Raw genomic sequence first — 23,926 nt, 5'->3', positions numbered from 1 at the left:
GCAAGGTGCCCTTCCCGGCCACCGTAGATAGGCGGCGTACAGTTTTCCATCTCCCCAGGTTGGGGGGCGTCCTCTGGTTAGGTACGGCACAATTCCTCCGTCTCAGAGAGGAGCCGCCAGTCAGCGTATTAAGTGGCAACTAGGCTACACGAACACGCCCATCTGAGGCTAATAGCCGTCCCCCAAGGTTTTCCTAGCGTTGTGACTGTGGCTCGCGTAGGCCGCGCAGCCTTCGGAGCGTTCCGGGGTGCGCCGCTCTTCTTGCAGACGCAGGGGCCCGTCCCCAGGGGGCGCTCGGCCCTAGGCCTACAGGGACGGGGTGAGGCTGGTGAAGGGGCTGAGATGGGAGTGAACAGAGGAGGCTAGTTTCCTGTTGGCCCACATCAAGGCTTGCCACCTGACAGGTGCTTTCCATTTCCGCCCACACAGGTCTGTGGGACAGCGCCTGAAATAAATATTTCTAGTTTCTGAGATCAGTTGTGGGCCGGCGAACAGCTGTCCGTTCAAGCAAAAGCCAGCGAAAAAGGCAGGGAGCCTTCTGAACCTCTCTAGTCAGAATCTTTCAATCTGCCCTTAAAATAGCCCTGTCTCTTACAAGGGGTGAGGGGGCTAAAGATGGAGGGACTGGTCATGGATGTTTTGTCTGTTACCAAAAGAGAACAGGAAGGGGGCCCTTTCCCAGTGGTTTCCCTTCCCCCTTTCAATGCTGCATGGAACGTCTTATTCTCCTGGTCTGAAGGACAGGCTACTTCACTGGGAACATCAACAACAAAAATTTTTTCTCATACAAGATTTATTTTCCAATATCTGCCCTCCCACCCATCCCCCAATTCACAGTGGAAAAGATTCAGAGTAGGAGCCCCTAGCTAGAGGAAACACCCTAAGAAACTTTCTTCGAGTTTTCTCCCTACCCTCCACCCTCTTTTATCCATTCCCAGGGCCTGAATCTGCACACATTCGTGCAAACTCAGAAATCCCGGCTGTCTTTCCATAATTGCTTACTTTCAAACCTTGCTACTGATTTGTCTTTATATATCACAGCTTTACCCAGCAAGACGTGAGCTTTGAATTGTCCCGGGATGGTACAGAGGGGGGCTCTCTCTTCTCAAACTTCACATAAAGGTAATATGGCAGCTACTTTTTCTCCCTTTCCTTGGTCAAATATTTCATTCACTGCCCCTGTATTTCTTGGAACAAACTACAGCAAAAAATTTAAATACCCCAAATTGCAGCACATGGAAATGGGCTCTGTCATCGTCTGGGAGTGTAGGAGGAATGGTCCCTGAGGAGCAGCAAAGGGTTAGTGCAGAGGAAAAGTGGATGGTTTGATTTCTTATGGGGAAGCAAAGGATTCTAGATTCAGCCCCAGGGGATACAGTGGTCTCAAGGGGTTTTCCCCCAGTTAGGAAAGGGAAGAAATCGTGTGGCATGTATCAGTTTCTTGAATGATTACAAAAAGAATTACGGCATGGTGAAGGCTCTGTCAGAGGGGCTGCACACTGGAAAAATACTCATGCCACTGCACCTATCCTTGAATGAAGTCCCTAGAAAGGCTAGGGAGAAGTCAAAATAAAAACAAGTAGTGTAGAGGCTGGCAGGGATTCAGAAAGCTGGTGCAAGAACTGAATAAATACCACTGGGCCATCTAAAGTGCTACTCTGCCAAGCCCTACAGAGTTGTTCACAAATGGCTTGGGGGGATGTGGGGGAGGAAAGGATAGGAAAGAAGTTCAGAAATGGCTATTGCTTTGCTCATTATTTAGGTTAGTGCTTAAATAAGGTGAGGAACTAGCAGGGAAACTGACAAGTAGAAAGCTCCAAGGGCTGACATAAAACTGAGGAGACCTGGGGAGCAAACTCCACAGCACAACCAGCAATTCTAGCAGAGATTTTGCTACCCACTCCCCCACCCCCACTGTTTCCTTCCCTGACCCTTTTTCTTGAAAGCAGTCTTTCTGGGCACTGGAGACAAGGCCATAAGTGGTAGTAGGGCAAGCCTGCTCTGCAGAACCAAGGACAAGCTTACTTAGAAAAAACAAATCATGATTAAGAGAGACCCAGCAACGAAATCTTCCCAGTCCATGCAGCTGGCCCCAGGGGCCTCTAGCACCCCCACTGTATTAAGAGCCATTCCACACTTTGGCTTTAAGGAAAGGGTGGGGGAAGAGGAAGTAAGATGGGCAGTTGTTTTATATAGGGTCCCTGAGCACCCACACACCTTGTAGCAAACATCATCCCATAAGAGAAACTCTGGAACGATGAATCCCAGGGGCCAATTCATCAAACTCCCTTGTTCCCAGCAAAGAAAGTACTATCCTGTTGGAAGAAGCTTCACTTAAGGAGTTTGGCCTCCATCACCTATGACTTGGAGCTCATAAGTGGGTGTCCAGCTAGAGATAGGGTAGTATTCTCTCCAAGCAGGGGCCCAAATGGCTAGCCAACAATGTACACAGAGAATCAAATTTAGGAGGTGGAAACCAGATTCTTCTTTCCCTGCCTCCATCATCCCCAGCAGGATAGGGGAAAAAGGACCAAAACCACAAACCATTCCCCCAAAAGATGTGCCTCAGTGGCTCCGAGAGCTTGAAGGATCTAGCTGATTGAGCTCTGATTGGTCCAACAGTTCAAAGTCATCCCCCTCAGCATCGGTGTCCAGATCAGAGCTGGGGGCTCTTAGAAAACCTCGTGCAACTCTTTGAGAGGCAGCAGGGGGTGCCTGCTGTTGAGCCCTTGACAAGGCCAGCTGAATCATACCCTGGGAGACCAGGCTGGCAAGGTTGCTGGTGAGGTTGGCTCCTGTGGGAAGAGTGCTGAGTAAGAGCTCAGGCAGGGCAGCCTCATCCTGGGTGGTGGTGGGATCCTCAGCTCCTGGAGGGGAACGATAGGCAAGGCTGGGAAGCCCTATGCTGGTGTCATCCTCATCATCCAGGCCTGTAGCATCCACATTAATAGAAGGGAAGTCAGGGAGGTCCCGGGCAAATGATTCTTCAGGGTCACTATGACCGTCCAGGTCTAGGAAGAATGAGGAAGAGTCAGAAAAGTGGCTGCTGCTCCCTGTACCACTTCCCATACTCATGTTATCCCACCTATGAACTGAGCCAGCTGTCTATAATCAGAGGCCATTCCCATGCAAGACTCAACCTTGTGAATTCAAACCCTTGTGACTGGTTACCTTTTTTCTACTTATAGTGAATAGATGAGGCTTGGCTAAAGCTGTCTTTCTATGCTCCCCCTGTCTACTCATATAGGTTCTCTAGGAACAAACACAACCACCTCCAAAATAGGAGTTTCCCAATCCCTGCCACACACAGGCACTGGAATATGAGACTACTAAAAGACCAAACATTTTTAAAAGCCATTTTGCCTACACCTTGACTTTGGTCACATCTAACTTCTGCCTGCTGTACTATGGCCTCAAAACCCCAAGTCACTTAATCCTAAAATAAGGGATCTGGTGATACCTCTCTTCTACCAGATCTATAGTCCGTTCCACCAGGTGAGCTAACAAACATGGTCAAGCCACTGTCTGGCTAAGGGGAGGATGTGTGTGAGGGGGGAGGGGTGTTAGGTAGTGCCTCACCTTCTGATCCCTCAGTTAGTGGTGTCTGACCCCTTGAGAGATTGAATGTGCCATTATCTGTGCAGGAGACCTCAGCATCTGAGTGCTCTGAGTCTGTGATGGCCAGTTCTCTAGCCACAGTAGAGTCATCCAACTTAGAGGAAAACAAGACAGATAAATCTTATTAAGAGTACCACTTAATTACTTGTTAATAGGAGACATTAGGTACTGTTCTTAGAGATGGTCATGCTTATTAGAAAGACCCATAGCCATAAGACCTGAGAATAAAGGCCAGGCTTGAAAAAAACAGAAATGTAAATAAAAATGGCAAATATCACCCACACATCCACAGCTAATGAATCCTAAACCCATCCATTTCAAGCACTTTAGTTTCAATACAACAGAGGCAAACCTAAGGATCCTGGTTAACATCTAAGTTTCCTGGGGAAAATGCCCTAACACATCATTCCTGTAGAGGTCGAAGGAAAGGCAAAGTTGGGGACACTGGCCATGTGTTTTTGTCATAATACCTCTAGAGAATATCAGTGTCCAGAGGTTGCCAGGAGAAGAGGCATACTGTTTGATCTGAAAGTTGTTTTTTTTTTTTTTGGGGGGGGGGGAGGTAATGTTGGGGGAGACCTATTTTCAGCTAAGACTCCGGTAAGAGGCACTATGATTGCAGGATAGGGGTGTGGGTGTAGGAGGAAGCTACTGTGCTAGTCACCAGGCTCAAATTGGGAGTCCAAGTACAAAGGCCCAAATACAATTCTAGCTGTCCTCTTTCATGCCGGACTTAAAGCCAGACAGTACCCAGAGCACATCATAAACTTGAAACAGGGTTGTTGCCTACATATCGGCTACCAAGTGGTTATCAGGAAGCTGATAAGGAAACAAAATTCCTGATGGACCTAACTCCATGTTACCTGAGGACAGAAGGCAGCTAGCTCTTCTTCACTATCACTACTGTCCCCCACAGCACGATCAGAGTGCAAGGCTCGGGCACGCCGCACTGTATGAAAACAGAACAGAGAAGGCCTATCATCCTCTTGGGTAAACATTCCTTACTGGGCTTTTAAGATGTGAAACCAGAGCAGGAATGGGAGAGGTCACTTTATCTGAATGGGCCCCAAAGAACAGTGATCAAGGGTGTGGTAGTTGAGCCTGTGGAGCAGGATGAGTTGATGGCATGAGAAAATGCTGTTCCCAACCTAGCAACTGGGCCTATCTAACACTTTTCTGGAGTGCTTTGGTGCACACCCAACATCAAAAGTGCCAATGTTCACACTGTTTGAGCAAAGAACAAAAAGGAGACTTCAATTCTGAGTTAAATGATATTCCTGAGGGAGACTAATGCTTTCCAAGTAACCCAGAAAAGACTTGAGGACCCTTCCTCATAGCTCTGTTATTCAGGTCTCATGGGGGCTATGCTGCACCCAACTTGCAGAGGAAGAGAACTTCTTCATTGCCACTTGCCAGGGGTCTGATGGTTTGTGCCCCATATAATAATTGTGGTTCTAATCTGGCAAGAATATCAAGTTTACCTTTCCTCTTATCCATCCCCCAAGCTGATCCCAGGCATGTAAAACACTATTCTTCCCATCACCTATTCCCACCCTTAAATTGTCCCCACACAGGAATCGGATACCCTCAGGATACTTACACTGCCTTTCCCTTTGCCTGGACATCATGTAACCACGGACACTGAAGTCCAGCCGCTGCAGGGCTGGCTGGAGCCTCATGTACAATCGATGTCCTAGTCTGTGGTACACAGCAAGGGGCCACAGCAGGAGACAAAGAACTGAAAACAAGAGTAAGAAGGGGCAATTCTAGAGGAAGCTATACAAAGTAAATTTGATTTCTTTTCCATGATGCTGAGATCCTATGTTGCTGAAGTTGCACTAGAGGTGTTTTTGCATTTTCTAGCACAATCCTCTGTGAGTATTCAAATGGATTTAGGATTGCTCATAACTGTGTCTTGACTTCTTCCCCAAACTAACATATTCTTGACGGCAGGGAAACTTACACCCTGTATCATCTGCTCCAGGATTCCAATGGTGAGGAGAGATCAGGGTAGTAGTACTGAGGATATATCACTAACAGTTTACAGCCACATCATGGAATCAGCTACACATAATTGTTGAGCCAGAAGGCCAAACAGCAAATGGCTCAGAAATTTCTCATGGTACTAAATGAGGTCAGGCTAGGTCATTGCTGGAACTTAAGAAATCCAGCCTCAGCTGATTTCCTTGACACGCCAGCAGTAAATAATTAAACTATAAAATACCAATGAAAATATGATGGAATCCAGTTCAGGGCATTTGAGAATCATGTACAGGGTAGGTATCTTAGGCAAACACACTAAAAACTCTCTCCACAGGTGAAACCACAAAAATCTTGTAGGTGGGAATATATTTGTAAACCAGGATTTTAAAGAATGATTGGCTAGAATCAAATCCACCAATATACTAGGGCTCCTTCCCACACCCTCAAAACTTACCTTATGTTTATTTGTATGTACTTTATGTGTGCATGGTATCTCCGGAAAGAATGTAAGTGCTCTGAGGACAGGGATTCTTTCATTTTTGTCTATCCCTAGCACTTAACTGCTTGCTGACTGAATGACCAGGAGAAAGACTTTATTTGTATAGGGGCCTGTTATAGATAAAAAGTTATACAACTTAAAAAAAGAAACTTCAGGTCACTTCCTTAAGAACATGAAGTCATAAGAGCTTTCTCTCTGGCCACATGGTCAGTTATGGTTTTGGAAAATCTGTGAATGTTTTTATGTGTAAAACTTACGGAATAAGTAGGAAAGCAGGAGGCCAGGAACGTATCGGCCCAGGACAGCCAGAAAGGTCAGTATACCGCAGCTCAACAGGCAGAACTGGGGAAACCAGGAAAACAGCATTAGGTTTCTGATATATAAGGAAAGAATAGGCTGAGATAATGCTTTCTGATCCATGAGTCAGTCAAGCAATGGACATGTTAGAACTGATGGTGCCTAGATGTTACTGGTAGGGGAAGGAGGGCTTATCATTTCTATTCAAACTCCCTTTTTATGCAGCTAACCTCACAGGGCTGCACTTCACATTAAGGCATTTGTTTGAATAGGCTTCAGCCAAAAAACGCTTTCTTAAAAGCATAAGGTTGTTGTGTTTTTTTTTGTTTTCGTTTTTTTGATCCAGGAAAAAAACAAACAAACAAACAACCCCCTCCCACCGTAGTAACCTCACACACAACACAGAATGCACACAGACATGCTTTCTTGCTTTGAGACAGGAAAATGGCACTACTGTGAGCTCAGTCTAAGTGTCAGAAACCAAACCCTAGGAGTCACCAACCAGGGTCTTGGCCCTTGGTAGTGAGAATCTCCTCCTGCTATCTTTCTTTGTTTTCACTAATGCCACTGCTTTGCCCTTCCTGGATGACAGTGCTTAACTCCTGATGGGATTTAATAGTAACAAGGCTATGTCAAATAGGGAATTCTAACCCTGGGCTGGGGGATAGTGAAGGAAGGGAGAATGTAAGGGAGGATCTTACCTTGCCTGGGTTTTGCTTTTTGAAAAGCAAGAGATTCCTTATGAAAGTGGTCCCACTAACCCAGCCTTCGGCTACATGGTGGCAGAGCTCAGGCATGCTAAGGAGCCGAGGGTGTACAAAGCCCCAGCTACAGAAGAAAGAAGGGGATCTGTGAACATGGAAGGATGGAGGTTCCCCAGGTGTACTGAGAACTTGGTACAAATGCTAACTAATGTTTTCTAGGCATTAAATTGGGCTTGGGTAGTGGCCAACCCCCAGGTGCCATGGAGATGAAGCATGGCCACATGCTGACAGCTGGGCTTTCTTCTTAGCTCACAGGTTGAAACTTGAAGTTGGGAAGCAGGAGAATGAACTTGTTCCAACAACCCCCTACCTGGTGAGCAAGAAGCCCAGGCTGCATGTGTAAATCTCCCACCCTCCTCCAGGGCTCTTTGTACTTTAAGTATTTTCCCATTTGTATTCGAGCCTTTGCAAATCACTTTGATTGCAATACAGGAATAAAAGTAGCACACAATTTGATTACCAACACTGCTGAGACGAAGGCAACTGGTGGTGTGTAGGGAAAATAAAATAAAACCAAAATAAACCACACCACAGAAATCTTCCTGGGATCAGATGGATGATGTGAATGAAATCAATAACAAAAGCAGACACTATAGACACGAGAGTTTTCTTTGGCTTGCTGGTGCTAGAAACCAATGTGTTCTCTGACAAACAACATTAAAAAGCCAGAGGTCACATAATATACTAGATGACCTAATATAAAAATGTCAGGAAACATTACATTGGTGCCTTTCTACTGTTACACTGTAGCTAAGTAATGCATCTATCTGCCCCCATCCCTCTGTCTCCTACCCGACATGCCAAGCACTAAAATGTTTCCTATTCAAAAACCTCTTTCAAAGATCAAATGAGATCGAACATTTCTGTATATATTTTGATTGAATTTCAGATATGCCAAAGATGCTTATTTACAACAAATCAGGCTGTCATCCTACACTGTGTTTGGAGAGCAAGGTTATTAAAGAATACCATTTCTCAGAATGAATCAATCAGAGCAATGAAAAGGGATTTAATTAGTTTTTCATACCTCTCATTGTCTAATGCGTCGGGTCTTGCCACTACAACATTAAAACAAACATCAGCATTAGTTGGTAGGAAAAACTGAACAAGATAATGTTAGGCTGTTGTTACTAGCTCTATCAGCTTGACAACTCAAGTTTTAATAGTTTTTGGGAAAGTACAGCAGCAAACACAACAGAGTCACCAAGTTATACTATAAAGTTAGGGAGCTACAGACAAGGGTATGTTAATCTAAGCCTGTTTGTTTCTTCAGGGAACCCAAAATGGAAAAAGAATGTTACTATGCAACTAAATTTGCAGAAGATGGAGGCCAATGTTATTAAAAAAGGAAAAATGGTCCATCAGCACCATGTTTGTATAGCTGTAAGTGTTCACATAAGTCTCTATTTGTCTGGCTAATAATCTATCAACACATAATCAAGTCAGATCAACACCTTTAAGCATCATCTTTAGATACGTTATCTCACAAAATCCCTCTCTCTGGCCCTGACTTCTTTCCTGAGCTTTGGTCCCACAACTCCAAATGTCTACCTAGACATTCCACTTTGATGTCCTGACAGTACTTCAAAATACACATTTCTAAACAGTCACTCTACAAACTACAATGAGATACATTAAACCAAATTCATCATCTTCTCCACCCCTCTAACCCCACTCTGAGCTCCCATCTGGCTCTTCCTTCTGAATTTTTCTACCAAAAGGCAGAGCATTTTCTTTTTCACTCTGCATGTGCAAGCAGTCACCAAATTTTAGTGATTCTTTTTTAATGTGTCTGGCACCTATCCTTTCCTGTCTTCTCTCATTACTACTATTCTACTTATTACCTCACACCCAGACTACTGCAATGGTCTCTTGATTATATCTATGAAAGACTCTTCTCTGGAGGCAATTTCCTGTCAATCTGACCTTGTATATTACCACAAGATTATTTTTCTAAAACAATACTTTCAGCATATCCCTCTAATCAAAAGCCTTCTGTAACTCACCCTCCACAAGATCAAAGTCCAAGCTTCTTAACATGGCATTCAAAGCCTTTCACAATCTAATTCTAACCTTACTTTCCCACCTTATTACTTTTCTGTTAGGAAAAAAAACCTACTCATTGTCTCCCAAATACCTTGCATTTTCTGGTAACTTCCAACATTTATATAGTGCCTACTGAGTGCAGAATACTCGGCTAGGTGCTAAGGGACAATGGGAACATTAAGTAAAGAAATCGTCCTTGATATCATGGAATTTTTTCTCTAGTAGTGGGAGAAAAGATTCCTATACCTAGAATTACACACACACACACACACACTCTCTCATGAAAAACTATAGTACAGGAGAAGCAAATAAAGAAATTTTATGGAGGAAATGAAGTTTTTAAAGAAAATTTAAAGAAAATTTTATGGAGTAAATGAAGTTTTAGATAGGCCTTAAAGGAAGCATGGGATTCCAAAATGGGGATGGGGCTAGGGAAGAAATTTATATATAAAGGGAGGGCAGAGATAGCATGAGCAAAGATATCCAGGTAGGATAGCATGCAACATGTCCTGGAGACTTGCAGTTATGATCAAGAGTGTTTTAAAATGAAAACTAATTCATAGAGAGCAGCATCTAAGAAGATAGCCTGCTATAACACTGAGACAACTATAGGCAAATGCATTAAATATATATATAAAATAAATTGAACTAATAATATGAGACTTCTAACCAGGAAGTTTCACTAAGCTTTGGAAGGGTGGAATTCATAACTGAAATGTGGCAATAATAATAGCTAACATTCATATAAATATTATTTGCAAAGCACTTTATATATATAATCTCTTTTGATTCTCACAACAGTGCTGTGAGGGAATGAAGATATATCTTAGTCAAAAGGAGCAGAATGGATAAAAAGGGAAGTGGAGTAGCATTATATATTAAGAAGACATTTATGTGAGCAAATCCATTAACTGAAATGTAATGGTGATCAAAGGAGAGAGAAAGATACAGAATTTTTTTCAAGGAATATAGACATCTAACCAGAAAAAGAAAAAGATAAAAGTTTGGTTAGGGAACATTTTAAAAAATCTGGCATAGGTACATGATATAATCATGACAAGGGACTTCAGCTATCTTATCTGGACATCTACTGGAGTATCGTAAAAAAAAAAAAAAAGACAGCTGATAAATTCTTGACTTGTCTTAATGATCATTTCATTCTTCAAATGATCAACAAAGGATATTGCTACTCTGGACAGGATCCTGACCAATAAAGAACCACTGGGATGGAACCTTGGGAGAAAATAATTACTCCACCTTAAGAATTCATAGCAGAGAAGGAGAGGAAAACCAGAAAGAGTCTGATCCACACCAAAGTTTGGAATTTCAAAGAATTCAAAGGAAGGGACAATAGGATCCCACTGCCTAAAATTCTACAAGCAAAGTTGACCAAAGAAGGAGAGACTGGAAGCTTTTAGAAATGAAATTCTGATACACAAAAAAAAAATCCTATAAGAAAGAGAATAATGAACAATTTTAAACAGACTGATCGAATTGGATATACTGGCTCATGAAACAACATAAATTTTTTTTTAATCTTAACTTTTGTTATATTCATTCCTAAACATATCCCCTTTCCCTCCCCTACCAATTTAGTTATTCTTTGTAACAAAGATTTAAAAAGAGGGAAAAAAGCAATTCAACAAAACCAATACATCATTCCTTATCTGACAATATCTGACAGCATATGCAATATTCCATGTCAATTCATATTCAATATTCCATATCCCCAGTCCTACAATTAAGGGAGGGAGATACATTTTCTCACCTCTCACCTAAGGTCAAGCTTGGCCAATATAAATACATGGTGTTCCATATCTTTTCTTGTTTTTTAAATTTACATTGTTATAGTCATTGTGTATGTTGTTTTCCTAATTCTGCTTACTTCACTCTTATCAGTTCATAAAAAAAAAATCTTCCTTTGCCTCTATGAATTCTCTACATTTGATGTTTCTTATGAGACAGTGATATTCCATAACATCCACACAATTTGTCTAGCTATTTCCCACTGATGGACACTAACTTATATTTTTATGAAGTGTACAAAGAAAATATAAAAGTAAGAGGATGAATAAAATCCTCTAAAAATAACATTAAGAGGGCTAACACTTGTAATTATTTGGAAAATTGATGCTAAGAACAACAGAAAAAGGATTTTTCAGCTATCATGGGGGCAAGAGGAAGATCAAAGAAATGATAAGGTCATTGCTTGGGGCAGATGGGATAATGATAAAAAATGACAGAAAGTAAGAAAACCATTCAATTCATATTTTGTTTCTACTTTATCTACTAAAGAGGATAATGATTGGACTGGGAAGGACAAAAGATAGTTAAGGAGTTGAAATCCAAGATATATGAGCTGACTTCAAATCACAAAATTGAGAGAAATTCTATCCTACTGGCATTCTGAAAGCACTGGGGAATGATTGTGAAAAAATATGGCAATCAGAGGAGGTAACAAAGACCTGGAGGTGGGCAGATATTTTCCCAATTTTCAAAACTACAAAGAAGATGGCATCTTCAAATCATCAGGTGGTGAGTTCCACTTTGATTCCTGGCAGAATTAATAAAGGCATGATTTGCAATAATTTGGAAAAAGGTACAGTTATCACTAAGAGCCATGGCTCTGTCAAGAAAAAGTTATTCCAAAAACTGTTAGGAAAACTGGAAAGCAATTCTGCACAAAACTGGGTTAGTTTTTCAAAACAAGAAATAAAACGACCAACAATCATAAGGAAACATGCTCCAAATCACTAATAAGAGAAATGCAAATTAAACAATTTCAAAGTATTACTTCATACCCATAAAATGGGCAATGATGACAAAAGACAGAAATAGTGTTAGAGGGGCTGGAGAAAAATGAGCACACTAATACACTGTTAGTGGAGCTGTGAATTTGTTCAACTATTTCAGAATACAATTTGGTCTTATTTGAGAAAAATGCCTGGATTGTTCATACCCTCTGATCTCACTACTGGGCATATACCCCCAAGGATGTCAAAGATACAAAAGATTCAACACATACCAAAATAGTCAGAAAAGCACTTTTAAAAGTGGGTCCCCATTGTTTGGGGGAATGGTTATACAAACAAGTACATGAATGTAATGGAGTATGATTGTGTCATAAGAAATGACAAATGTAAAGAATTCAGAGAAACAAGATGAGAGACATAAATGTATGCAAATAAAAGAACCAGAAGAACAATGTGTTCAGTTACTAGAATAACGTGAATTAAAACAACACAAAAGACACCAAAATTTAGAAAATGCAATGACCAACCTTGGTTCTAAAAAAAGAGACGATGAAACACATTTCCCTAATCTTGGTGAAAAGTGAGGGACTATGGATACAGAATGTTGCTTATGGTTCAGACCTGGTCTCTATGTCAGGTGGTTCTAGCTTAACTGTTTTTCTTTGTTATAACAGAGGATTCTGTGGGGTGGGGTTATTGGGAAATAACTGTAAGAAATAAAAGGCTTTTTTAGAACAACTTGTGTGAAACTAACAAATTTTTTTTAAAACAGGTTCATTAGACTCATATTTCAGGAAAAAACTTAAAACAGAGCTTGTCTGGATTATGGTAAAGCATCTGATAATGTCATATTATTTTTGTGAACATAAATAATATGGGGTTAGCTGGATTCTGAACTGTTTTAAGGACAGGACCCAAAGAGAAATCATAAATGAGTTGATATCAGTTTAGTGATAGGTCTTTAGTGGAATACTCTAGTGATCTTTTCTTGACTCTCTGCTGTTTTAATATTTTTCTCAATGATTTATATAAAGAAACAGATGATTTGTTGTTTATCAAACCTGGAGATGACATGAAGCTGAGAGGATAGCCAAAATATTGGATAACAGAGTAGAATCCAGAAAGATTTTGACAGGCTAGAGTTATGAGCTGGCAATAATGACTTGAAATTTAATAGATAAATATTAAATCTTGGACAAGGCCAAAGAATAAATACTATATTAGTGATAAATATTGCACAAATACTATCTTAGGGAGATATTGCTGGATAATAGTTCATATAAAAGAGATCTGGGGATTTTAGTGGACTGCATTAATAACAATGTGACAAGAAAGATTAAAAAAAGACATGTTCTAAGGCTGCAGTAAGACAGGCATAATGTGCAGAACAAGAAAGGGGACAATTGGGGTGGCCAGGTAGCACAGTGAGTAAGAGCACCAGCCCCAGAGTCGGGATGACCTGGGATCGAATCCGGGCTCAGACACTTAGCACCCACCCAGAAACACCTGGCCGTGTAACCTTGAGCAAGTTACTTAACCCCAATTGTTTAGGGGCGGCCAGGTGGCACAGTGAGTAAGAGCACCGACCCCAGATACTTAGCACCACACCCAGAAATAACTGGCAGTGTAACTAACCTTGAGCAAGTTACTTAACCCCAATTGCTTTAAAAAAAAAAAGAGGGACAATTTCATTATACTCAGTCCTAGAGAACGGTGATTAACTGTAGGTGCCATATTTTAGGAGGATCATTGATAAACTGCAGCACATCCAAAAGGTTCACCAGGATGGTGAAGTAATTGAAGACTTGTTCTACTTAGCCTTGGAGCGGGGAAAACACAACTAAGGAGAATGGAGAGAGATGGATTTAGGCTTAATATAAGAGAAAACTTCCTAATAATTAATATCCAAAAGCACTGTTTTGAAAGATAATTAGATCTCTATCACTGGAGGTCTTCAAGGATAGGTTAGATGATCATACCTTAGGGACATTAAGAAAGGATTCAAATTTGATTAAAATTTGAACTAAATACCTGAAAGGTCCCTTTTCTAAGATTCCGTAGTATGGCAAGTAATTTAGTTTTGGGGGAACACTGCACATGTGGAGGGGAGTGAGATAAGGCTTAAAAGATGGAGAAGTAGATTGTGTGGGGCCTTGAATGCTAGGCTTAGCTTGAACTTTAATTGCTAGGCAATAAGAAACTATTAAAAGGTTCTGAATACAAAAGCAACATGACTGAATCTGTATATAGGGAAGATAAATCTGATAGTGGTATGAAGGATGGATTGGAGAAAGATAGAAGCAAAGGCACAAAAGTCTGGCAGGTTTATGAGGCAAGCAATCAAAACAGGTGGTATGGAAGGCCTGAAGTTATCTGGTGACAATGAGAACAGAAAGAAGGGAATCATTGTTGTGTGATATGGTAAGAGGTAGAAATGAGAGGAACTGGCAAATGATTACTTCTAAGTAATGAGAGGGTGAACAAAATTCAAGATAACACCAATATTTTAAGCATGAAAGACTGAATGAATGAAGGTACCACTGACAAGTCATGAGAAAAGAGAGATTTGGGGGAAAAGATAATAGTTTTAGTCATGTTGAGTTTGAGTTGCCATTGGAACATCATGTGGATAAGTTACATTTAAAATGTAAGCCTCTGGAGAAAGGTCAGATTGGGAAATAACATAATAGAAAGTTACCTGTGTAGATATGATTACTGAAACTGTGGGAATAAATGAGACCAGCAAGGGAGAGACTATAGAAGAAAGTTGAAGATAGACCAAGATTATGGCATTAGGAAAAGAAAGCTATGGCATCAGAGATAGAAAAATGGTTAGTTAGAAAGGTAGGAAAATAAGAGAGTATGGTGTCTAAGTGAAAAAGGAAGGAGAGATGTCCAGAAAAGGGGGTGGTGAGTGTCAAAAGCTGGAGAGGGAGAATGAGAACTAACAAAAGGCCGTTGGACTTAATATTAAATATTAAGGTGGTCAATGCTTCCATTTGAAAAAGTAATTTTCAGTAGTCTGGTGGGGCTAGAATCCACATTATAAGGTGCTGAAGACTGATGGAGGTGAAGGTACAGTGAGGAAGTGGAAGTACTGTGTCTTTGTTCAAGACTTTTCCTGCCTATCATGACCCATTCTCCTTTCTATTTCAATCCTTCAAGGCTCAACTTATGTCCTACTTTCTACATGAGGATTCTCCTAATCAATCCAGCCCATAGTCATTTCCATCTCTTTTGACACATAGCATTGTCTATCCCAATACTTTTACATCATCATTTAACTTTTGATTTTTTTTCTCCACAACTAAACTGTAAGCCATTTGTTGATAGGGACCAAGTTTTGTACTTTTTGGTATTCTCAGTAGTATCAAGTGTATAAGAGCTAAATTCACATTTCATGATATACCTTTATTAAGTAAGGTTGATGCATCAAGTGAACAAAACCATATAAATCTCAAAATGATCTCTCAGGCCACTAACAAAGGCAAAAGACTATTCCCATGATAAAGGTACAGCTTTCTATAGTTTACTGTTCAAGAAAAGAGAGGGCCAATTTACTGAGCTTTGGTATTCATAAATTAAAAGGAAATTTTTTCCTACTAAAAAGTAAAAATCACAAGAGAGGTAAAACATTTCTATACCAGATTACTCCAAATGCATCCAAACTCACCTCTGATTTCAGGCCAGATTTTGTTCTTCCACTGATCTATACATACAATTATCATCAAGCTGAAGGCAAGTAAAAACACCAAACGAACGGAGGTCAGCGCAAAGAACCTGCAAGGAAAGGAAGAGCAAATGAAAGATCAATATGTAACTAGTTCAAAACTAAGAAAAATTCCATCATACGAAAGGTTGAGTGATACTGGGGAAAAGGCTCCTAAGGTGGCTAACCTGGGTTCTAAATTTTCTAAGCCTCAGGTAAGTTCAGAGATACTTTCCTCACTAAAGACTAGACTAGATAATATTCCGAAATACCTGTCAGCTCTAAAGAGAAATTTTGCCTTGACAAGTAGTTTCAGTACAAGATACAATAGTAAAATATATTTCTATCAATCTCTCTATTAGATTACTGCAGAAATCCTGAACATCCTTTAGGGTGTTGAGTGAATGTTAGGAATTAGAAGGAAGGAACCTAAATATTGTCTAGTTTGGTAGTTCTCACTCTTGTATTACAAACAAAACACTGCTAGAACCCTTGCAGCAAAATCTTTTAAAATGATTTGTTTATTGCCTCTTAATACTACCAATAACATAAAGCTTAATTTTGTAAATTTGTACCTTCAAGCTGATTTTATTCTGAATATAATATTTCAAATAATCTTTTAATTAGAAACATGCAATCATTTGCTATACATGTTTTGTAACTGGGAATAATATTAAAGGCAATAACTCATTTTAAGATGCTTCATAACACTTCTTTTAATCAATCAACATACATTTAGTAAGAACATTCTATGTTTCAGGAGCCATGCTTTTACTTACATAACCTAACCCCCTTGGTGGTGGGGAGGTTGTCTTACTTATTAGTTTATCATAATTTTGCTGAAAATACTCATTTTAATTTTGCTTTTGGATTGTTTCAAATGTAATGTTGTTTCATTTGCAAATGTCTATAGTTTTGCCAGAAGAATGGAACTATTTCTGAAATGCTGGTAAGCACATACTTTGTGCCTCAGGATCATTAAAGTCATAGGCTTATAAATCTAGAGCTAGAAGGGATATCAGAACTGTCCGGTCCAACCATTTGCTTTTACAAATGAAGAAACTGAGGCCTAAAGAGGTAAAGTGACTTTACCAAGGTCACACAGGTAACTAACGTTAGTGATGGAATCTGAACCTAGAGTTAAGCTCTCCTTCTTGGAACTGGGCCTGCTTCCTGAACACCGGAGGTAGGTAGTGTCCTACTGGCAATTAGATTCAGGACACTTCCTCATCAGTTTTAATTACTAACACTTTTGTCTTCTTTTCTCTTTAAACTTAAAATCAATAAAATTTACTTTATTTACTTAGGTTAAAATTACTTAACTGTCCATAATGAACATTGCAGTTAAAAAAATGTAAGACTATACACACATTATTTATGTATATCAAACAGATTATGCATCTTTTTTCAATCCGAAATAATAAGATGATTTTAACCACTATTACTAATTCCTCATACCACAGTGAAACCACTCAGGTTTGGAAATCTAAGGGACCACCTCTACCTTAACAACCAGACTAAAAGAGACAGAAGCAGCCAATGAGTTGTAAATGGTCTCACTTTACAAACTATTTCTCATTACAACACCTAAAAAAAACCTGGGTGAATAATCCAAGAGGAGAGAATGGGGGGAAGATGGAATCTAACAATAAAAGTTTAAAAAGCCATTCTTACTAGTGACAATCTCATCCCAACGTTTTTACCCTACCACCTAAAAGAACAATTATACATGAGATTAAAATGAGGACTGGAGATAAGCCTCTGGAGCAGGTAAGAGCCATTAATCTTCTCTCTAAAGCTGAGTTCATCATCTCCACAAATAAAGAAATTTAGCAGGAGCTAACAACAATAGCTCCAAAGTTCATCTGCTGCCCTAATGCTAGCACTTCCCTATCCTAGCAGCAGACATAAAGGCCCAATCCCTACCTCCTGGAAACACATGTAACAAGGAATACCCAGGGAGGGAATCAAGACTGTCTGCAATTTCCCCTCACAAACTCATAATTGTAAATGCTGTTTACATAGCTCTAAGGACGGAAGGGTGTTTGTTAATCTCCCTTGAGATGAGATTGTTTTTCAAAGTCTGTGACAATGAGAATGTCTTGTGTTTCAGAGATCCAAGCCATTTTAAGACAACTGGTCTATGGTGGGATTTGACATTTGTTCCACCCATCACTTTCACAAGCTCTATTTAATAGACACAGGAAACTAAACTCTTCTGGGGGTAAGATTACCTTTAGTCTATGAGACAAGCTTCTAACCCTTTCTTATCAAATGGCACCACAGTCCTACACTATCCTGAGAACACAGGGAGAGCACAATGCCAACATTCTTGAGTATACTATCAACCTCTAAGATGGATAAAAGTCACAAATAGAAAGACAAGTTCTAGTTACTGGCTAGGCCCTCAACATGAATGCTTTTGGGGGGGGGGGGGGGCAGGACAATTGGGGTTAAGTGACTTACCCAAGGTCACATCGCTACTAAGTGTTAAGTTTCTGAGGCTCTATTCACTGTACCACCTTGCCACCCTCCTCAACAATGAATTTAATGCCATATTTTGGCAGGTGGATTCTATCATTTTCAAAGAGCATAAAACTGTGCTTTCCCTCCTTTCTATTCCATCCCCTGTCCTACTGTTTCCTGCCCTGGAGTAAATTCCTCAATTAAAAAGGAACTTAAATCTCAGGATGATGTATTTTGGATAAACCAAGAACACAACATGTTTGCTATTTCTTTGGGCTAATCTAGAAATTTACCTGCCAAGGAATTTTGTCATTAGATACAAGTAATGAACTACAATGGAAGATAAAGATTTTTTGAGATAGGAGCAACCAAGTAGTTTGAGGAAAAATGTGCAGATCCTAACTGCTTAGTTTATCAGATTATCACCCAAATGTCTCTGGCTTCTGTCAACCAGAAACTTAAAGGAAGATGTAACAGTCAGGCAATACAATAAGTTGGGTTGGAAAGAGGAGGAGAAAGAAAATAAACATTTCTCTGAAACTGTAATTAGCATGAAAACACTAAAACTTAATTTAAAAAAATAAAAGGAATGCTGCAAATATAGTCAATAATGCAAATACAGTCATTTTGATTGTTCACGTGCTACAGAACAACATTATCCCCTTTGTGGATCACCTAAAGGCAAATGTTTTATTCTAGGTTACCTTCTATAATTTAACACATTCTTAACTTTTAAAGAATATAATCTAATTATAATTCTGGTCAGAGATTCTTGTGTCAAGGACCCCTTGGGAAATTTGGTGAAGCCTACAGAACCCTTCTCAGAAGACTTTTTAAATGCTTAACATAAAATACATAGAATTACAAAGGAAAACAATTATATTGAAATAGTTATCAAGATATTTTTTAAAAAGAAGTTCATGAACCCAGGTTAAGAATCTCTGATCTCCCTGATACTCCCTGAAGTATTAGTCTATTGGCCAGAATGACCATGGTTCATTCAAAACCCAATGTTTTAATTATGTATACTTCTGATCCCCTTTATTAATACAAGAAGAGTTAGACAACAAGCCAGGCATTGCGCTAATTAAGCACTGGGAATAAAAAGAAAGGCAAGAATAGTCTCTGTCTCAAGAGACTCACATTCTAATGGGAAAGTCATACAAACAGCTAAATATGTATAAGATATATACATGGTAGATGAAAGGTAATCAAGGCACTATCACTAATGGAGGACTAGACTTCTTGCAGAAGAGGGGAATTTAGTTAGGAATTTTTACAACATCTTCAGAGACAGAAGAAAAAAATGGATCTCAGGTATGCAACTTGGTATTATTTCTAGAGTAAAATCAGAAGTGAAACCACCTTTCTGGAAATACAGACCCCCCCCCCCCCGAGTTTCTAACAAAGGTACGTTACAAATGGTAGATTTAACATAAAATCACTGAGAGCTCAACACTGGTCCTTCCCTGGATACTGATGGCAGGAAGAAGAAATCTTCAAAATAATTTTTAGGAAAAATGAAAATATAGGTAAAGTGCTACATGTATTCTCTTCTCCATCTGTAGTCTTAATCAGTTAGTTGTTCATCCTCATTTTAAACTTGGTGGGAAAAAATGCTCTTCGACAAAAGAAGCTGCATAATTGATGAAACAAGCTTTTAAAGTTCTGTTCTGCACAATCAATTGGAGATTTTTTCATGTTCCAAGGATTAGATGCCACAATAACTCCCAGAGATGGGCCATGTCAACCCATAACTGATAAGAATACACAAATAAATCATTCTGATCCCAAATGGAAAACATTTTGTGCACTGCTAATGAATCCCTTTTGTCTTCTTCAGGGACCTCCTGAAATACTGCAAATCTCCAACTAGAAGTCTTGCTTAAAAAGAACACAGACCAGAAGACCACTTTGGTAAATCTGGAGCCTGCTTGCCTTTCCAGGGCTCTGTATTTACCACCATATTTACTGACCTACAACATGATTCAAGTATGTAGCTCCAATATGGTCCACTCAAGAAACTAACTAGCTGACTTGATCTTGTCCTGTTTGCTCTCACCACTAATTGGGACTTAGGTTGGTGTAGGCACAAGAGAAGGGAGTGCCTCACAATCCTCAATGGTGAGTCCTCAAGATAATTACAGTCATGCAGCTGAAAACCTACAAAGGCATGTACTGCTGGAAGATTCCTGGCCTGGCCTACCACAAGATATGAAACCTGGAAAGCCCTAAGGTTAAAAATCAAACTCTTAAAATCACCAGAGAGGCAAGGAATGTTTCCTTAGGCATTACCAGCAATTTGTTAGTTAACCTCAGTGCCCAAAGAAACTTTCTAAGACTAACTTACAGAACAGCCGTCTATCTGTTCTAATAGGAGCATTCTCTCAAGGAACTGGTATAGGTAGTGAGAAAGAAATGTCATACAGTAATGATTCTCAGGTACAAGCAGATGATGAACCAAAAAAGAACATAGAGCCTTATGAATAGAAAGAATTCCCTATCCAAATTCTGAGTGTGACTTCTACAATGAGAACAATTTGTATTCCTTGCCCAACAACACTCTTACAGGCTAGTCAATTATGTACTATTTCTGGGTACCTCAAGAGGGAAGAAAAGATCTTAGACTCATTTCTCTCTGGCTTTAATTAAGACTTGTTTTAGGTTAATTCCTTACTTCCCATTCTTCCTTAAACACACACACACTCATTTTGAAATATGTATTGAACAAATACATGAAATATATATATGTACTGAACATGAAATACATGAAGTAAAAAATACTTCCCAAGGCAAGTAATTCTATCAAATTCTGAAGACAGATTAACCTAGTCTTCAGGGTGTTAGCAACAGGAAAGTTCAATTTTTGCACTTTATATACCCGAATCCTTTTTACAACTAGCTTCCTGATTCTAGGACATGTCTTTTTCAGGACCAGAACCATACCTATCATTCTGCCAAATCTCTTCTCTACTTATTTACTGTATGTGGGAATATAACAAGAGTAACTCTATTTTGGGTAGACTGAAGACAAGTTACCAGGAAATGCCAGAAATAAAATTTCTGCACAAAAATATTTTAAAAGGTTCACAGTATCTAAAGGAAGCTCTGGATGAAATAATGAACAAAATATATTTTGTTATTTAAGGTAAACCTTACTAAAAGTAGCAAGAGAACATGAAAATCAGTACATGGTCTCCATCAGAGGAGTTCCACATGCCCATCCTAGCACTACATCTGCTTCAAGATACTTTCCATGAGAGGGCTGCAAAAATGGGATTCTGAGCCATTGCTGATCCTGCTGTTATGCTGTTAAAAGGAGAAGAAGGAAGTGACACGAGAAAGGTCTGGTTTAACCAGCTGCTGATTTATGATACAACTACTCCCAAGTAGGACAATTTATCAATCATTCACTTTAACAAGAAAAAAATATATTTAAATAAGATAAAATTTTTTCCTATAAGAGGAGAAAGAATGGGAACTTCATCTGAAAGAGGTAGGTATTTATTTTTTTAAAGCAATTGGGGTTAACTAACTTGCTCAAGGTTACTCGGCCAGGTGTTTCTAGGTGGATGCTAAGTGTCTGAGCCCGGATTTGATCTCCAGGTCATCCAGACACTGGGGCCGGTGCTCTTACTGATATGCTACCTGGCCGACCCAGAGCATATCATCTTAGAAAAAGTACTTTGGAGGAGGGCAGGCCCAGGTGGGATGTTGCAGCAATGAGTACTCTACAGTCAGAAGGTCACATAAGGAACACATACTATAACAGGATGAAGGACATCTCAGGAGATACTAAGAAGCTGCCTTTTTGTACCAATTGTATCTACAATGCTCCCAAATTTTCCCAATACCTGATTTACATAAATTCTACCAAACTAAATTCAAATTAGGTAACCTTTATGACAGGACATAATCTGGTTCCCCATCAAGATTGGGCAGACTCAATGATACTAATGGTGCTTTCCCACTACTGAACTTTGAATTATCTATTCTGCTTAAGTTCATTTAGTCACATTTTAAAACTGAATATGTAGAACAAAGAATAATAATTGACTTGTTTTTAATGAGGAGTTTGCAGAAGTTAAGCCTCAAAAAAGTAAAACCAAATAAAATTTTGTCTTGGTTCTATATCCAGAATGACTTCACTCTCCTCTATTTGAAAAAGGTCAATGTTTTCTCAATTATCAGGAGAAAACCAAGCTGCAAACTGAGATAAACAGAAGGACCCAAGTCCACTTTTGCTGACAGCATATTACCAATGGCAGCACAAATTGCTCCATCTGCTGTCAAGAGTGTTTAAATTTAGTGATAGTTTTTCAAAGTGTAATAAGATTACTTTTCCAGCTCAGCTAAATTCACAAACCTCAATTTCCTTTCTATTAACCATAATTAAATATATTTGCATAATCACCAAGGACAGGGAGGAGTCACAATCCCAGTGGCTTTGAAACAGGTAAACTCTCACTCTCACAAACTGTTAATAAAACACCAATTTAAGGACTAACTCTACAGCTTGAGGAAAAGCAGTCTGAAGGGCCTAAAATAGGGGTCTGATTTATGAATTCAGATCCCCGAACCTCTTTTAATAACTGGGCAATATTAAAAAAAAAAAAACATTAAATGCCGGCTGTGTTCAAAGTGCTCTGTTAGTAGCTGGATATACAAAGACCAAAAAAACCCTGTCCTTGAAGAACTTACATCCATTCTACTGTGGGGGTACAACAGTGGTGCTGGGGGCGGGGTGCACTGGACGTGGAACCAGAACGTTATAATCCTTGTTCTGCTGTTTGCTATTTGTGTGACTTCGACAAGTCATGGGCGCTGGTGGGCTCAGTTTTCTCACCTGTAAAATGGCCTACGAAGAGCTCTTGACATATGACCATCTTTATTCTTCTCTACACCACCCAATGACGCATCCCTGTGGTCTCAGGACCCCTGCCTCAGCAGTAACAGCCAAAGAGGAGCAACATGGAGGCGTGGATAGGACACAGACTGGGGGTCAAGTCCCGGGTTCAAATCCCAGAGCCTTATCAGGTGACCTTGGACAAGTCACTTCATTTCTGTGCCTCAACTTCCTCATCTGCAAAATGAAGGGTTCTGGACTTGATGGCCTTCACCCCCCCCCCCCCCCAAGGGCTGAATCTATGTATGACTCAAGAAGACTCTGGACACAACCACAAGGAAGATGGAGGTGGGAGCAGGACTAGGGGGTACGGACATATGAGAAGGAAAGGAGAATGAAGGGGTCGGAGCCCTAAGCCCGGCCTGGAAGCGGCGGGCCGGGAGCAGACAGGGGGAGGCCGCGCCAGGGTCTCTCACCAGAAAGCCGCGTTCAGGGCCAGGCACCACAGGGCGCTCCTCGCCGGGCGCTCCCACACCAGGGCTGCCTGCACACGGCTCAGCAGCGGCTCATACGGTCCCAGTACATCCAAGAGGGCCCGCTGCACCGCCTCCACCTGCTGATCCCGCTCGCCGCCTCCTGAAATCGCGCCGCGGCTCCTGAAGGCCGGCACCGGCCGCTGCTCTGCTCCTGGACCAGCACCAGCAGCTGCCGCCAACTTCTCGGCCTCCGCCATCTCCCTCCAGGAGCCACAACATCCGGGGCCGCAGCCCTTTAGGTGACAAAACACAAACTGCGCAGGCGCTGGGACCCTCGGCAGCCTTCTTTCTTAGTGCGCCTGCGCCTCAACCCTCCCTATGGATAGTCGCTGAGGAAATAGTAGAAGCCCGCTGAGGCCACGCCCCCAACGCAACTGGAAAAGAAAGGGTCGAAGCCGGAAATGTACAT

General features: G+C 40.4%; 1 protein-coding gene across 2 annotated transcripts; it reads right to left on the bottom strand.

Annotated features, from left to right (window-relative positions):
- Positions 1-2,461: 2,461 nt before the first annotated feature.
- Positions 2,462-23,804, bottom strand: RETREG3 (reticulophagy regulator family member 3). Of its 2 annotated transcripts, none has more exons than XM_069067634.1 (9): positions 23,458-23,804; positions 15,634-15,740; positions 8,189-8,219; positions 7,099-7,246; positions 6,358-6,442; positions 5,219-5,356; positions 4,482-4,567; positions 3,580-3,712; positions 2,462-3,011 (listed from the first exon to the last, which is right to left on the bottom strand). In XM_069067634.1, the coding sequence occupies exons 1-9, from the start codon at positions 23,712-23,714 to the stop codon at positions 2,566-2,568; spliced, it is 1,431 nt and encodes a 476-aa protein (XP_068923735.1). In that variant the 5' UTR covers positions 23,715-23,804; the 3' UTR covers positions 2,462-2,565. The 2 variants fall into 2 exon arrangements, with proteins under 2 accessions (XP_068923735.1, XP_068923736.1); XM_069067635.1 differs by having other exon boundaries at positions 7,099-7,225; positions 23,458-23,802.
- Positions 23,805-23,926: the final 122 nt, after the last annotated feature.

Source organism: Petaurus breviceps, unplaced genomic scaffold, assembly GCF_028583685.1.
Source record: "Petaurus breviceps papuanus isolate PSGF00001 unplaced genomic scaffold, PetGlider_PUasm1.0 90750, whole genome shotgun sequence".
Classification (NCBI taxonomy): Eukaryota; Metazoa; Chordata; class Mammalia; order Diprotodontia; family Petauridae; genus Petaurus; species Petaurus breviceps.
This window is presented reverse-complemented; position numbering and strand designations above follow the sequence as displayed.

Excerpts from the sequence above, each read along its gene's own strand:
- RETREG3 (XM_069067634.1), bottom strand. The coding sequence starts at position 23,714 with ATGGCGGAGGCCGAGAAGTTGGCGGCAGCTGCTGGTGCTGGTCCAGGA. Across the intron at positions 8,220-15,633 it reads AATCTGGCCTGAAATCAGAG|TGGCAAGACCCGACGCATTA; the intron begins GTGAGTTTGGAT and ends TTAATGTTGTAG. Across the intron at positions 3,713-4,481 it reads TAGCTGCCTTCTGTCCTCAG|TTGGATGACTCTACTGTGGC; the intron begins GTAACATGGAGT and ends TTTTCCTCTAAG.